Source organism: Crocodylus siamensis, chromosome 8, assembly GCF_052110815.1.
Source record: "Crocodylus siamensis isolate JL-2025a chromosome 8, ASM5211081v1, whole genome shotgun sequence".
Classification (NCBI taxonomy): domain Eukaryota; kingdom Metazoa; phylum Chordata; order Crocodylia; family Crocodylidae; genus Crocodylus; species Crocodylus siamensis.
The window spans coordinates 20,831,097-20,847,653 of record NC_143402.1 but is presented as its reverse complement, the minus strand read 5'-3'; the positions used below and the strand labels follow the sequence as shown (position 1 = coordinate 20,847,653).

The 16,557-nt window shown below is 45.5% G+C and overlaps 1 protein-coding gene across 1 annotated transcript in view; it reads right to left on the bottom strand.

Annotated features, from left to right (window-relative positions):
• Window positions 1-536: 536 nt before the first annotated feature.
• HEPH (hephaestin) overlaps window positions 537-16,557 on the bottom strand; it is a 37,500-nt gene continuing 21,479 nt past the window's right edge. The window contains exons 13-21 of the mRNA XM_090059543.1: window positions 13,921-14,134; window positions 13,121-13,260; window positions 11,368-11,499; window positions 10,299-10,405; window positions 8,544-8,763; window positions 5,659-5,798; window positions 4,015-4,177; window positions 2,889-2,921; window positions 537-1,949 (exon numbers count right to left, since the gene is read on the bottom strand). Coding sequence (XP_089915669.1) covers window positions 1,708-1,949; window positions 2,889-2,921; window positions 4,015-4,177; window positions 5,659-5,798; window positions 8,544-8,763; window positions 10,299-10,405; window positions 11,368-11,499; window positions 13,121-13,260; window positions 13,921-14,134 — 1,391 coding nt within the window. The 3' untranslated portion in view covers window positions 537-1,707. The remainder of the gene's footprint in view (window positions 1,950-2,888; window positions 2,922-4,014; window positions 4,178-5,658; window positions 5,799-8,543; window positions 8,764-10,298; window positions 10,406-11,367; window positions 11,500-13,120; window positions 13,261-13,920; window positions 14,135-16,557) is intronic.

Here is a 16,557-nt window from a genome sequence, read left to right as displayed (position 1 = left end):
TAGACTTGCAAGTGCCACTTTCAACACTCAAGGAAATCTCTTAATCTTAGGTCCATCCTGTCTCAAGCCTCACTTACCACAGGAAGCATCCACGATAAATGAGGTTGTTCTCAATAAACTCAGTTGGTGCTTAAAAACTTGTACCTCTCTTCATAGTCTTCAGGCTTTACTTGTGATACAGTCAGGCTGGTCTGAGTGTTTCTCTGGCAACCTGTCAGGATTAGGGCAAACACCCCACTTTATTGCATATGCTCAACTCAGAGGTCAAGAGATCCCTCACAGCAGAACTCTGACACAATCAAGCTCCAGGTTAGCTTAAATAAAATAATATATATTTCACACAAAATGGAGAAAGAGAATCAAATTACAGTTTCACAGCATATCAACTCACCATTGTCCTGAGAACTGTACAAACACTTATAATATTGCACTTTAATTTCCACTTACAGATTGGGAAGTGTCAAGGCATTTGACAGCACTTGTAAAAGCTTTATTTCCCCACAATCACGTATACTGAAGCTCTGGAAGCATGAGTTGAAGCATTTTCCCTGAGGTATTTATATGCACAGTGATTTCATAACTTTCATAGACATCAGGGCTGGAAGGGACCTCGGGAGATCATCGAGTCCAGCCCCCTGCCCAAAGGGCAGGAAGTCAGCTGGGGTCATAGGATCCCAGCAAGATAAGCATCCAATTTACTCTTGAAGGTGTTCAATGTAGGTGCTTGAACCACCTCCAATGGCAGACTGTTCCAGACCTTAGGGGCTCGGACAGTAAAGAAATTCTTCCTTATGTCCAGCCTGAAACGGTCTTGCAGGAGTTTGTGATATGTCAGCAGTGCCGATGGCTGAGGCACAGCCATTGTTATGCTCCTAAATGAAGTCATTCAGACACTATACCATTGAATACGTCTCTACCATGTCTCCACCACTGCCAGGGTCTCCCACTCTTGCTTCCAAGTGCCAAACCAAGGAACGTGGCAGTGAAGCACTTTGAGAGGTATCCTTCTGCAGCAAATTCTAAGATTCAGTCAGAATCTGACAGCAGCAATGGAAGGATACCCAGGAGTGCCCCCATCACCACTTGTCCAGGTTTGCCATACCTGAATAGGTGGACTGGTTGGCTGGAAGCTTGGGCTCCCAGCAGAAGCAGGGACCTAGTATAGATATACTCATTGTACATAATATGTGCATTTGCCTCACTGCTCATAAAAATAGAGGAATCAAATCTAATGGAAATGCCTTCTCCCCTGCATTTTCATCTTACTTTCAGATATCAGCCATTCTTGTTTAGTTTAGGTTATTTGAGTTCAGTTCAGTCAGGCTTGTAGTCCTTAAGAAGACAGTGGCCAACCCAGCTCTAGCAGTGGAGTGAAGGTAGAATTCTGTGGAAGAGTTGGGAAAGACAATTAGATCAAGTGAACCTGATTCATCATCGTGTCTTCTTCAGGAACAGAAATGCACTACAGAAACCTTTGTGCCTTTGCTACTTCTCCACTAGCTGAATGGGTTCAAAGATCTTCCATGGGAACACTTTCTGCTAGCAAGGCACTGAGGAGTGTAGGGGAGAAATCAGGGCTGCAGAGCTCCTTGTTTGGCTTTCCAAGGTGGGTCACTTCCTAATGTTTGACATGATACCCCACAGTCCTTGCTGGCAAAGATGTTCTAAACTATGCTCCAGGTATGGGATTAAGGCTTTTCATAGCTGCTAAATCACTTGATTATGTTGAGACATGAGTTTGAAGCTGTCATCCAGTATGGATCTCCTGTTGCGTCTTAATTTTTTTTGCCTCTCAAGGCGGATGATCACTCCCAGCAGGAAGCTGGCAGTGAGGAACAGCACAATTCCTGCAATGGTCAGAATGATGATTGTGGTTTGCACTTGCCCTGGATCCAGCTGATATCCAAACATATTGAAATTCTTTGACTCATCATCCGGGGGAGTTGTCACTGAAAGCAAACAAATGGAAAAGGTGACAGTTGGGGGAGGGGGAAGAAATATGACAATTTAAGGGGTCAGAGAAATGTGGAAAGAGGGGAGTTGGTGGAGAGAAAGACCCAGCTCTATGGGAAGTCAAACCAATCACTGTCCAGTCCCACAGCTCTTTTATTGGGTGGGTCTTGTAGAGATTCTCCAGGGGGAGCAATAATTTAACCTTCAATTCAAGAACCCCAGTGTCCTTTGCCAACCTCCATTCACTGAATCACACACAAGTCTTTGGGCAAGTAACACAGGGATAACTGAAGGACAGATACACAGCAGGGCAGATGTCTTAAAAACCCAGAAGGTGGCAATAGACCCCGCCTTGTTCTCTGCCGTGCTGGGGAGGGAGGCATAAAACAGCAGAGAAGCACAAAAAGGCTTTTATGTTGAGAGGTAAAGTAACTTGCTCAGTAAGTTAGTGGCAGAGCCAGGAGTAAAACCTAGTTTTGACTTCTACTCACTGCTATGTAGTAAGTATGCAAAAGCACTTCACAGCTTCACCTGCTGCCAGCATCCTCATCCTGCTTCTAGAACTGATAGGGTAAACCCTAACACCCCAGGCTCACTCCTCACTTCAGTTCTGCTCTTCCAAACCACTGTGTCCTTGCAGTGACTTGATCAGAAATGACCATGATGAACCGTTAAAGATCTTTAGCTCCCTACCATTGTGAGTTCTCTTTTGTGTTTTGCAAGGATATGGAAACCTTTTTTAGAAGCAAAGGTATTTGTGTGAAAGACAACCACAGTCTAGAGCTTTTGTGCAAGTTAATGTTATGAGTGTTTGAGACTGGTATAAAATTAACTGCTTATTCCTATTAATCCTGCTCCAGTGAATGTTATATCTCCTCTCCTGTATTCTGATCTCGAGCAAGTTGTTGAGGTTGTATTATAATAATAAAGCATACCTCCTCCAGCCTGTTTGACTTTTGCCACTGGCTCTGAAAAGAAATGAAAAATGAGTGAGGGATTGTTATGTTGTGCAGGAAAGAAAAGTACAAAAAGTGGAGTTTATGACAGGTGATTGTTATCTAGCCCAGTTACATGGTTTTAGAAGGGCATGATGGTCAGCATGCATGGCATTCAACAGGCATGCAAAGGATGTAATGTCCAGCCTCCTCACACAAAGGGCTAATGGAAGGTGTTAGAAGCCAGCTTTCATCCAGCCCCAGAACCTGCTTAGAAAATAACTTAGACAGCAAGGATAATTTCTAAGACCCAATTTTGAACAGTGGCTAGGATTAGAGGACACAGAGTTAGGTCCATGCTATCTATGTCCTCAGTTCAGTGCAGGAGTTGTGCCTGCAGAAAATAAACCGGCTTGATGGGGCTTCAAAGTTTACCCCTAAAGCTCTGTTCGCTAATCCTTGTTGATGGTGACAGTCATGTGTTGCTTTAGGCTGCTTCCCAGCTTCCAGTTTGGGCCCTAACACTTAAATCCCAGTAAACTCTTTTCTTTTCAGAGTTTGCTAGCTTCTTTGTCATGGAGGCTCCCACCCACCCTGCTGATCTCCCTTCCATCCAAGAGCACCCTTACACTCCCAGGTGAGTGCAAGCCTACCCAAGAGTACAACTCAGGCTTAGCTGATGTACACAATCTCTTGATAACCTTTTGAAGAGCAGGGCACAGAAGTGCCATATAGTATCACTCATCTCAGAATGGCTTCTTAATTATTTGTGATGAGATCTAGAGCCTCAACATGCTTGTTTGTGCTACAGCTAGTACTCTCTGTAGTAAGCAAAATGAGATAATCACAGGGCAATGCTTCCAAGACAGGAAATAATACAAACCTAATAGTAATATCCTGGGCTCTATAAACTTTGACACCAACTTGTTTCTTAGCCCATATACAATGATTACAGTGTAAGCAGGCAGAACCCAAGTTAATACTTTATTTAACTACTTAATGATTGATTAGTTGATAGACGCTGACCCATTTGAAGGGCTACATAAACGCTGGTATTAATATTTGGAAGTTTCTCACAGTATTTAGGATGATGATGACTGCTGAGCGATAGATGTTTCTATCTTACCTGGTTTGTGTAAGACGTGGAAGAGTATTTCCATACCAGCGTGGATATGATCTGAAACGTGGCAATGAAGCAGCCAAGTCCCAGGGTTCCCAACCAGCATTTCCACCATTACAAAGGTCCCAGGAAACAGACTCACAACATCCTCTCTGTACCTCTTGCCGTACTGCCAGAAGGGAATGGAGGGATGTTAGCAATGTTCAATGTGCCTTTGGAGAACTTTAGCTAAAAGCAGTTATGTTCAACCTCTGACCTGCAGGCCAAATTTGGTAGTGGGGAGCAGTGACTGCACTAATTGCTGCAGCTTCTGAAACCCAGAAATTAATGCTGCCACTGCTCCCCTGCTGCAAAATTTCCAGACCCATGGGGGGGCCCCCAGGCTGCATGATACAACCCTGTGCGTTAATACAGGGAGTCACTCTGCAGTTGGATCCAGTGCATGGGGCCAGGCTGGTCTGCTGGTTCACCCACAGGCCAGCTCCATGTACCAAACCTATAAGGTTAGTCCTGCACACCAAGCCCACCCATGGGATCTGGCCTGCGGACTGGCCCCATGCCACTTATTCAGTGGAGTTTGAGCACTAGGACTGTGCAAGGCTTTGGACGGTGCTTCAGTTCTGGAGAAGCTTTGGATACTTTGGCATCTGAAACAGCATGTCTGGATCAAAGTGCTGGCTTCGTTAGGCTTTCCAAAGTGGTTCGGAGCTTCCAAATCGCTTCGGAAAAGCTTCGGAGCCGCCTCGGAAATCCAGCCATAGGGTATAATGGGGAATCAATGAAATATCTATAAGTTTGTTATTTTTTGTCTGATTTAAATGAAACTTGCAGGGGTGGTAGCCTCTTCTGAGCGCATGAAGTCTACCATGTTTCAAGAAGGTCGGTATAGGGGTTCGGGGGGAACTGCACGCCAAATTCTTGAAAGCAAAACTCATGTTACATGTATGTGTTACACCACAGGAGGATGAAACCTGCAGGGGTGGTGGCCCCTGCTGAGGCCATGAAGCCTGCCAAGTTTCAAGGAGATCAGTGCAGGTGTTTGGGGGGAACTGCACCTCAAGCTGCTGACAGGCAAAACTCATTACATAGATGACCCTGTGTGTGTTAAGGCGCAGCAGGTTAAAAATTGCAGGGGTGGTAGCCCCTGCTGAGGCCATGATGCCTGCTAAGTTTCAAGGAGATAGGTGCAGGGAGATTCTGGGGTCAGATCAAAGCAGGAGCCTGGTCTGGAGCCCCGGATCAAATTGCTGGCATCCAAAGCGGCCAGCTCTGAAGCCAGATCGAATAGCTGCTTACTTGCACAGGCCTATTGAGCATCACTGGCTTAGAATAACAAGAAGCATTGTAGAGTCAGTAGGATCTGTCTGACCCTAGATGACTTTGAAGCTAACCATAGTGTATGTGTTAGACAGAGCAACTCCAGAGTTCTAAAAGGAGGAAAGCAACCTGCCAAAAGCAGATCTTGAGTTGGCTGAGCTAGGGATATCAGCATCATGGGATCCACTTTGGGCATGTAAAATCTTCTCTACTGCTGATTATGTGAAATAGCTGTCATCATACCCAGCTGGCTGACATTAATCAGGATCAAATGCATGCAATGATGCCCACCCAGCATCATCCTTCCCTCTGAAAGCATCAGAAGATTCTCACCCTGTGTATGAAGCTTTCGGCATGAAAATGGATGGTGTGCACATCAATCTCTTGGCCCATTCCCAATAGGTACCAGCTCACCCAGTCTCCTCGGTACATAGTTAGCCCAGGCAGGTTTGCGTAGACCCTACCATTTACGGCTGCAGTGCAAAAAATAGATTGAAAGAACGGAAAGGTTAGGTAGTCAAATAATAAGTACTCTGTGCTATAGCAGCAGTGACCAACTTTTTGGCTCTGCAAGCCAGATGAGTGAGTTCAGACCATAAGCTGGATTCCACACAGGGTTGATGCATGGGATCAGTTTGTGAGCCCAATCCCACACTATCCCAATCCAGCTGCATGCCAGCCTGACTCAGCCATGTACTAGCACGATGTGGTGCACAAAGCCACATTATCCAGCCCACAGGGCTGAATAATGTGTCCATAAATTTGGCAGCAGGGAAGTGGCAATCAACAGTGCCAGCACTCCCCTACTACAAAATTTAGGAACCCTTGGGGAAACCTGCAGGCCAGATGGCATGGCTCCACAGACGAGATCTGGCCTGTGGGCCAGGGGTTGAGTACCCCTGTGCCATAGCAGGAAAGAAGCAGGGGGAAACCTGCAGGCCAGATGGCATGGCTCCACAGACGAGATCTGGCCTGTGGGCCAGGGGTTGAGTACCCCTGTGCCATAGCAGGAAAGAAGCAGGGGGAAACCTGCAGGCCAGATGGCATGGCTCCACAGACGAGATCTGGCCTGTGGGCCAGGGGTTGAGTACCCCTGTGCCATAGCAGGAAAGAAGCAGGCAAGGCTGATTCAATACTTCAAAATTCAACTACAGTGATACGCATCAGCCATTTGTCTTTTCAAGTATGAGATTCTTCCAACGGTTTTATCACTTCCCCATCCTCTTCACTCAGGTACTGTATCCAATTCTTGGATGGTTTAACTGAGGCCTAAGAAAGTCAAAAGGGTGTCTCCATGTTCACGAAGTGAGGCAATAGCTCATTTTAGATTATTTCAGAATCCTCCTAAGAACAGACCACTTCCAGAAGTTGAAGTCAACAAGCACAGCTCAATGCTTTTTAAGATGAGGGCCTGTAAACACAGTCCTTATAGCCTAATTGCTGTCATACACTATTTAAATACTTGGCTTATATTCCTATTGAACAATGTAAACAACACAGGTCCCCATCAATGGGTTAATTCTACCATTCTGCATGTCACACACATTACTCTTAGGTGCTAATCAGGTGTTAATTAGGGCTGTGCAAAGCTTCCATCCTTGATTTGATTCAGCGGAGATTCAATCCAATTCAGCGGCCAAATCTCCAAATTCAAATTGAATCAGGAGATCCTTTAATCTTTCTGAATCAAACTGGAACCCTCTGAATCAATTTGGAGAGATTCGGAAAGATTCAGAGATTCAGACATAGACACAGCTTTAAATGTTTTTTCTACATACCTCTAGGTAGCAGGTGGTTCATGAATGCTGTGATGCTGGGGCAAATGAAGTGTCCCACAGATGCATGGGGGGGGCTCCCCAGCACACTCATCAGTAGCCCTGGAAGGGGACTAGGAGCACTTCCGGTCCACTTCTGGGTCTGCCGGGGAGTATGCAGGGGTCCTCTCCCCCACCCCCACCTACTGGCTTAGCAACTGGTGCCTCCTGGGTCTGGGGGGCACCCGGGGTCAGCCAGTCACCAAGCCAGAGGGACTCAGAAGTGGACTGGAAGTATTTCCAGTCCACTTCTATGTTCGCCTCTGAGCATGCAGGGGCCCCCCCGTGCTCCTGTGGGACGCTCCATCTACCCCAGCATCACAGCATTCACAAGCTGCTCCTGGTACCTCGAGGTATGTAGAAAAAACATTTAAAGCTGTGTCTATGGCTGAATTGCTGATTCCCCAAATTCCTCCAAATTGCTGATTCTCTGAATTACCTCCGTTTCCTCTTTTATCAGACTGGAAATATGGTAAACCTAAGGGGTAGAAAGGACTGCTGTAAAATGACATTATGGAAAATCTTCATGCTACTGATGCAAATGTATCATTACTGTAATCAGCTAAAATGACTGATCACATGGCTCAGGTCAATTAGTCTGAAATGTAATATACACTAACAGTGCTGAGATGGGGAGAGTGAAATTAATCTGACATGTTAATTCCATGTTGTACTGTATTTCCAGCAATGAGTGGCACAGATGTATCAACAATTAACCTTACCGGCATGCATATTTCCATTGCCTCTCTTTTACAGAGACAACCATAATCAGCTGTTTCCTAGGCAGCACAGTGATCAATAAATACCCTAATAATAATAAATGCCACATATAGGGTTGGATTCTGAAGTGCTGAGCATCTGTAATGCCAAAGGAGTTTGAAGGTTCTCAGCAGGAATCAGGAATCGCCTTTAAGATGTCCGCCTATTCATCTGGAGCAATTAACAGTCTAAAGCTATACATATCAACAATACAGATGTACAAGAGTACATATTTTAACATAATATATTTCCTGCCACTGCAAGGTCTGAGGTATTGGCAGTGCCCTTGTTTGCTCTGCTCCTCACCTCTGCCACAGTCAGGGTTATTAATAGAATGCTCTGTGACTGGGGTGAGTGAAAGAAAATAGGGCAGATGTTCTTGTAAACAATTTTGGAAAAACAGATACCTGCAAATGCAAGGGACTAGACTTGATGGCCTGGGGTGCCCCTTCCAGTCTCATGTTCCTAAATGTAAATGCAAATTTCTTCCACCTGGATCCCTCACTCTGGTATGGAACCAGAGGAAGATGTAACTCATGGACAGGTTTCTTCCAGTCCCTTCCTCTTTGCAGTTTGAGGGTGTAAAAGTTGCAAGAACTGCTCTGCATGGGACCTTCTAATGCCTCCAAGAAAAATATCACCCACCGTGCAATTTATTGCTCTCTATAAATTGTTCATCCTCCAGGTTGAACTTGCTCTGATCACCATGAGTTTCCATATTTTCCTCCAGATACCAGGACTGATTTTCATCAAAAACCAGGAAGAGGAGAGCAAACTCCTTGTTCATGTCCTTCCTTTTCCCATTAGGGTGCAGTATTCCTTTTCGGCAGACCTTTAGGGGGCCAATCAGGCCACTGTGCATATCCTAGTAAGAACGAGAAGGAAACCTGAGGTATATTTCTCTCCACTACGCTGCAGTAGCTTGCTAACTGCTCCCAGCATCCCTTGCACAAAATGATTAATCAATACTACTCATAAAACATGAATGCTTGGAGAGCCTGGGCCTAGCAGTTAGTCACCACCTTGAAATGGGTGCAATGAGCAACCAATGACAGTGCAGGGGGGTCTTTGAACAGGTACATGTTCCATACCTAGCCATGTCTGTCAGGAAGACCAAAGTAGCCTTATCCTCTCTGCCTCTCTTTTGAGGTGATTTTTGAACTTGGGGGCACTAATACAAACCAAAACTGTGGCTGACCTTTCCACAATCTGCAGGACGTTGTGGGAGGGCTCCTAGGACCCTCAGCAGAGCTAAAGATACTTCCCTTTATGTAGGCAAATCAAAAGACATAATGACATTAACGAAGTATTTTTTTCCATTCAGTACCCTGCCTGAACAAGAATTTGGGTGTGAGGATGAGAATCAAATGGTCTCCTCTCTGTATCTAAATGAAATTTTCTACAGGCAGAATTTGCTAAGTAGTTTGAAGATTAGGGGCTTTGTATATTCTCTTTTAGATAAATCGTTATGCAGTAAATGAAAAAAGCGTTCAAAACTTCCTGAATTATCTAGGTTGCATGAATGATTTCTGTCTATTCCAATTTAGCCTTGGTTACTTAGCCAGGCAAAGCCATTATTAAATGGGACATGTCATACCACTCCGGAAATATGTGAAGAGTATGAACACTAAGCAGGAGGAGGAATTATTTTCTGACGTATAAAGTTAAGAAAGAGAAAATTTATGCTTAACATCAGGATAAAATCCCCAACAGTGAGACCTATTAACCTGTGGGATTCCCTCCCTAAGAGCTCTGTCACATGGGGCATTCTATTCTGAATTAAAATCTATCTGTGATGGAACAAGTCTGCATTGTTTCTGAATGCTCTAGACCAGTGGTTCTCAATTTTTTTCCTACCCGGACCCATTTGTAAAGATCTACAGCCTGTCCCAACCCACACCCCTGGCCATGCTGGTGACCAACCCCCAGTCTCCTGCCTTCCTGGGCCATGCTCCCAATCTGCAGGCCCCCTCCCCCCACTTGCCCCTGTGCCTCTTGGGCCAGAGCAGGGTGGTTGCAGCAGCTCTGGCTCATGTAGGTGGTAGCAGAGTGAGTCCAGCCCTGGCATGGGCTGGAGAAAGGAGGAAGAGAGGTCTGTGGTATCCCACCTGCCCTGGACTGGGGCTGCCACACTGCACCAGGCAACCTGGTCATGGTTCCTCCTGCCCTACAAGCAGCTGCTAGCATGGGCACTGGCCTTGGTGCCAACAGCCTGGACATGCAGTTCTCCTCCACTGGAAGGGGCAGGCACCTCTGCCCTACTGCAGCTCATGACTCTGAAATATTCTGGTGACCCACTTTTGGATTGCGACTCATGGGTTGAGAAATGCTGCTCTAGACAATATTACAGGCCTTTACCATCCCTAGCTTATTTATTTTAAAGGTCCAACATTATTTTACCTTTACAGGATCTACCATGGAGTAATAGATCCAAGAAACACAGGCAGAATCATTGGATCCTGGGCCAGACCTTTCTGGGACGTTCCAGCGGTATGTTACAATTTCACCTGGGAGCCAAAGAAGTAGCATTATTATCCTCATTGTGGTAGCACCTAGCAGTTCCAATCATGGGACAGGACTAGCTGCTGTCAGGGCATACTCTGGCTACCTTCATTTCAGATGAGACATGGGCCACTTTTGGAAGCCATAGAGTTAAGGAGGTATTTGCCACTTACTCAAGTTCAAGTTGTTTATTTTTTTATTTTAGAAATTGGGGCTCTGATTGAGAGGCTGTTGTTTCAAGGGAGCAAAGTAGTCAGGACACAAATCACCAAAGCAGATTAAAGCCAAATCGGCAGCAACCTGAAGTTATGTTCCCTGATCGCAGGTATAATAGGACAGTTCTGTGCCCAGGGAACCCACAATGTAAGTGCCAGGCTGCCACGGCATAGATCAGGGTGGCCCAATCAGCTGCCAATGCAATGGTGGCAATTTTGATACCCTCCCCATCCCCTCACTCCCACATCCATATCAGCCCCCTCAGTTACACTACTGTCTCTGATAGCTATGCATGGAAATGTGTTATTGATCTCAGCCCATTTTCTAGCAAACAGCAATCCACAGTATGCAGGATAATGTCCCAGCTAACTGGCACTCATGGGTCCCTTTGTGAAGCAGGGTGGCAAGGGACTGATTGGATGATGAACACTGAATACCCTTCTTACACCAACAAACACACCCTTAGGGTGTGGGGACATAAAAGGGGTGCGGAGGTGTGAAGAAACTTGTGCCCCACTTATTCTGTGGGTAAAAAGAGAATGTTACTCTCCAAAGCTGCCAATCCAAGACATTTGATGAAAAGAAAAAACACCCTGAAAGTGAATATTTGACCCTAAATGTTATCACATTAAAGAAAAAAGACACACACATGAACCTACTGAAAAAAAAAAATATTCAGGAGAGGAGAAGGCATCATCATCAGCATGTACATAAGTTAGCCCAGGCAACTAAGAGCTAGCCACAGACTCACCAGGCATTGCAGCTTCCAGGTGTCCATCATTCTTTTCCAGTACCCCATGTGCATGAATGGAATATGGACGGGTAGCACTGTTCTTAAACACAATATTGAGGACATCTCCAACTTCTGCCCAGATAAAAGGACCTTGAGACAGGAAGAACATATTTTGAGGCCTGAAAAGGTAACATTTGCAAGGCTGCCCAGGATGGCCAAATGACTGCCCTTCTCTTTATCAGCTACTGATATCACTTTAATTCGGAGATGGGAGGGGAATTCTTCATCATCATATCTTCCCCCAACAAATGATATGTAAACACAGATTTAAGATGGACTTAAAAATTTAGGCTGACTCCTGGCCATGGAATGCATTTCTGCATTGGTTCAGAAATCAAATGGAGCCTGATCTCTAAGCACTACTGTAATGCGAAGTAAAAGACATCTTCATCACCCACATACAGCCCCTCCTCTCCCTCTTGCCTCCACTCCTCCCATTGGCTTAAGAAGAACTCAGTATAAGTTGGCTGGCGTCTGTGACTGTACCTAAATCAGAGTGATATGCTATTTTATATAGCCCATCACTTCACATTGCTTATGCTATACTGAATGGAGATGGGGAACTGAGGCCTCTCTGGACCCTCATTGGCCATCAGTGTTTGTTCTACTGCTTTGTAGTGCTTGGTCACCTCTTCAATAATGCTGAAGTGAGAAGTTTCTTTAAGACTTAGAGATTTCCATGTGCAGTTTTCAGAAAACTTTGAAACAGTTAAGTTTGCTCCCATTTTATACATGGGGAAGAACAGTTAAGAGTGTTGCTTTGCAGCCCTGGGCTGGGCTGGGCTGTCTGCTCCAGAAAACAGGGCTGGCCCCGCCCTTCTGCTCCCTAGCCAGAGCTCCAGCGGAGACTGTAGGCACAGCAGGGTTTGCCTGACTCCCCCCTGGCCTCCCTACCTCCCCACTCACTGCTCAAACAGAGATTCCTGCCCCTCCTTCCCACCTCCCACATGAACCCCAGGCATGTGGCGTGCTAGCTAATGCTGAGAGGTATGTGTGTGTTTGTGTGTCTCCAATTTCACTGGGACAGGACAAAGCAGACAAAACAAAGGCAGACAGGACAGTGTCTGCTTAGGGCTTTTTGGAGCTAAACAACAGGACAGCTGGTAATACCCCTCATTCCTTCCTTGGAAAAAGCTGTTTAAGAAGAGCCTGAACTAATGAGAGAGGCTTCTGTTTTCTTGATGGGCTGCTAAACACTGTGTTATCAGCTCCCTACTGGCTCCTTTGCCTGTCAGGTTTGCTACAGACAGTGTGAAGAAGCAGGGAGAGGGAGACTGAAAAGCTCAGTATCATCAACAGATGCATGTACACCATACCCCCTTTTGCCACAGAGTGTTAGCTGGGGGCTGCCCCTTGACCAATGAGCAGGGAAAAGCCTGGGACTGTGCAGGCCAGGGTGGGGGTTTAAACCGCTCCCTAATCAGAGCATCCTGTTGAGGACTGGCCATGCCCCCGCCCTCAGCTCAGAACTGTCAAAGAAATGGATGGCTGTTCTAGTGCCCCCTGGCTTCTAGCCTGTGCCACTGAAGGCATGTGCCTGCATTTCCTCAGTTCAGAGGGAATGTCTGTACACTTGCAAACCAGTTCAACCTAGGCAGGTTAGACTAACTTGCAAAAATTGAATCAATTCAGGCTCAGGCTTTCTGAATGTCTGTCCCTAGCTTAAGACCCCACTGTGCCTGAAAGATGTACCGCTTGCACATTTTCTTACCCAAGATCCCTAAATGCTCATCATCGCTGCTCCTGTTCTTGAGTATCTTGAATGTCCCATCAGTGTACTCCCTGTACACTGCTTTCTTGTATTTGGAGCCAAGGAGTCCATTCTCATTGCTTAGAAATATGTTGCCATAGCTGCAAAATGTAGAATACTGTTACTTTAGTGCTATTTTAAATGCATGAATGAACAGCATTTACTGTGAAAGCTCCATTAACTGAACAGGTTTCACCTTTAAATATCTTGCTTTCATCTCTGAGGCCATGAGAGAGAGTAGAATGGCTCTAGGGTTGGTAGGAAGATACAGAACATTCTTGTCTCTAGGAGTACCAGTTGGAAACTGCTTTTGGTTGATCATGATCTAAAGTTACTTTGGTACCTCATGACTGAGTAGCTGCTCCCTGGCTGACATGAATTGAGTTTGGCGGACATTATTCTACTCTCCAGTGGATGGATGTCTGCATTATAGAAGCACTGTATCAGCTGGCTGCAGTGGGCAGCCTCTGTGGGGCACCCATTATAGCACTGAGTGAGAATATAGGATTCCCCTCTCAAATATAAGTATGCAAGGAGATGCTATAAACAGGGAGGAAAAACAAGACCAAAAATTTAGACACCAAAACCACAAATTCAGGGATTTAGCTCAGAGATGCAAAGGACTGGAAGGTCCCTTGCTCCAACATAAGCATTCAGCCAGGTTTGGAAATGCTAGTCTCCCTTTTGAAGTGGTTGTATAAAGCTTTACCAGGAAGCACTGTGTAAAGAATATGCAGCCTCTCCCTAAGTCCCAGCTCTACCTTTCCTTCTCAGGGTTGTTGTGTCGTTTCAGCTCCCAGCTACGATCTGGTGCATAATCCCACTCCACCTCCTCTGCCATGATGTAGTATGTCCTCACTCCTTCATAGAGCTGGGCAAGAGCAGGAATCTTTTTGCCGCATTCAGAAACAAAGTACTGCTCCCTCATCCCAGACTGATAGTGGTTGGCTGTTTGGCAATAGATCTCAAAATTCCCTAGAGGGCAGCATGGACAAAGAGATTAGCTGTAAAGAATCTCAGTCAGCATTTCTCTCATTCTGTGAGAAAACTGGGCCACATCCATGTTATTTTTATGAGAACTGTGCATACCTCTGTATGTTTGTTTAGTTGTGATGCATTCATTGCTATGGGATGAGATCACAAGGTTTTACGAGGAACCAAGCAGGAAGGGCAAAACAGGCTGTGTCTACAAGAGACACTTACTGCACAGTAGCCTAATAACACTGCACAGTAGCGTGCTGGTCAAAAACCATGCTAATATACTACTGCACAGTGTTGTTAAACTACTGTGCAGTAAACATCACAAAAAAAACTGTGGAGCTACTGCACAGTAACTGTAGTTACTGCACTTTTCGCTAGCACTTCATTAAGCAACTACTAAATTAAATGCACAGTAACTACTGGCAATCAAGACTCGTAGTAGAGATAATGTCTTTTATTAGACTGTAAGGGGGCTTCCCTCGCCACCTAGAATCATGTTGCCTCTCAGCTGGAACAGTAGTATCCTGTTGTTGTAGATTGCCTGCCACACCTTGAATGTCTGGGAGATGAGTCTGGACACTACTGAGATCAGTTATGGACTCAAAGTTTCTGCAGCTCTTTGCAGGGCTCCACCATCCCCATTCCCTGCCCTCACCGCACCCGATGTTCCGGGCAATGTTGACTGCCACTACGATTCTTTACTGTCTTAACCTGAAAGATTTTAACTGAGGTCTCTGCCTATGTGGCTGCTTGTCCTGTTCTTTCCTGCATGGCTCCCAAGGCAGCTATCCCTGGAGTGGTTCCCTTCACCCCCTGGGATCAGACTCACTGGCTGCTCAAGCCTCCTTGCCATCTCCAAGTCTCAGTTGGACCTTGCCAGGTAAGCCACAGGGCCAATACTTACCCTCTGGCCCACTATACGTTCTCCTTTCTTCACTGGGCTTCCTCCTTTCTCGCTTTCTCTGCTCAGATTTCTTTCTCCTTCCTTCCTTGCCCAGGCCACTTCCTTGGCATCCCTTAAATCTCCCGCTCTCCAGCTGGGTCCATCATGGCCATTCCCTGTTGGCTGCCTGCCTGAGCCAGCTGTTCCTTCTTTACTGCCCAGTGTGCTACTTTCCCTTTTTTTTGTTCTCCTCCTGTGCTGCTTTGCTTTTCCAGAGTTTGTATTTCAGCAGCAGGGTCTGCCATGGCAGCCTTTGATCTTCCGCGGCCCCAACCGGCTCCCTGGCTCGTCCTGATCGTGGCACGGTTCACTGTGGCTCCTCCGGCTCCATGAGGTAAGTTTTTCTTTTTTTCTTTTTTTTTTTGACTCTGCTCATGGCAGGGTGCTTCAGGCACCCTGTCACATAGACCACCAAAATTTTTGCAAAAAAATGTTTTTAAATGCAAGCTTCCAGGCACAAACAACCTTCATCGGGCATTGGAGAAAAGATTGTAAAAGTTCTCCTGGGTAGAAATGAAAGTTCATATTTCATAGGATTGCACAGAGGAGTCAATAGAAGGAAAACTCCTCTGGACAGTCAGTTCATAGCTGGTCATGAGCTTGCAATTAAAAAAAAATTGCAAAAATCTTGTTGGTCTATAAAAGATATCATCTTTACTATGAGTCCTGATTGCCTTTTCCTCTAAACCAATATGGCTACAACCTGGATACCAGTAACTACTGTGCATTAATGAACATGTATATGCACCCACAGTGGCCTAGATTACAAGTATCTCAGCAAAGGCTTGGACACCATAATCAATTTATAAGTTATAATGAAGGCACCTGCCCACTGCCAGCAGTTACAAAGCTGTTTTAGTAAGTCACTGAAAAGTGAAATGATTCACCATTCAAAAAGGGGTGGAAGATAGATTGACTAAGAGAGAGAGTCAGGGTCCAAGGTGATGGAAACTACTCATCAGACTTATAAAAGGGCATCTTAAAAAAGCTGGAGAAACCTGAACTAAGGACAACTTGGTTATATTTTGCTAGGACAAGATGCGCATAGGACTCTTATGGCCTTATCCTATTCCGCTTATTAGATGCCAAAGTAGACGTAGGCACCTAAGTGTGATCCTTTTTCACCCTGCATGAGTCCTTGAAAAAACATTAATGCAAAAGGTAGAGGGGTTCTTGCCACTTTTTGTGATGTAGTGTTAAGGCGAAAATGAGAGTGTGGTACAAAAGTAGGCGTTAATGGTTTTTCAGGTACTCCAGGCGGGTGAAGTAAGATTCCCCTCCTGTCTTCAGCCCCTGACCCCATATCAGTAAATACCACTCCATTTTGAACAAGGCGTTTCTGTGTCACTGCCCACCTATTCTATCCTGGGCTCCTGGAAGAAAAGGGGCTTACAGGTAACAATACCTGTTAAGTCAGTTGGGTTTATACATTTATAAAGCAGTAGGACTGTGGCTCAGATATTCAGCTTATGAG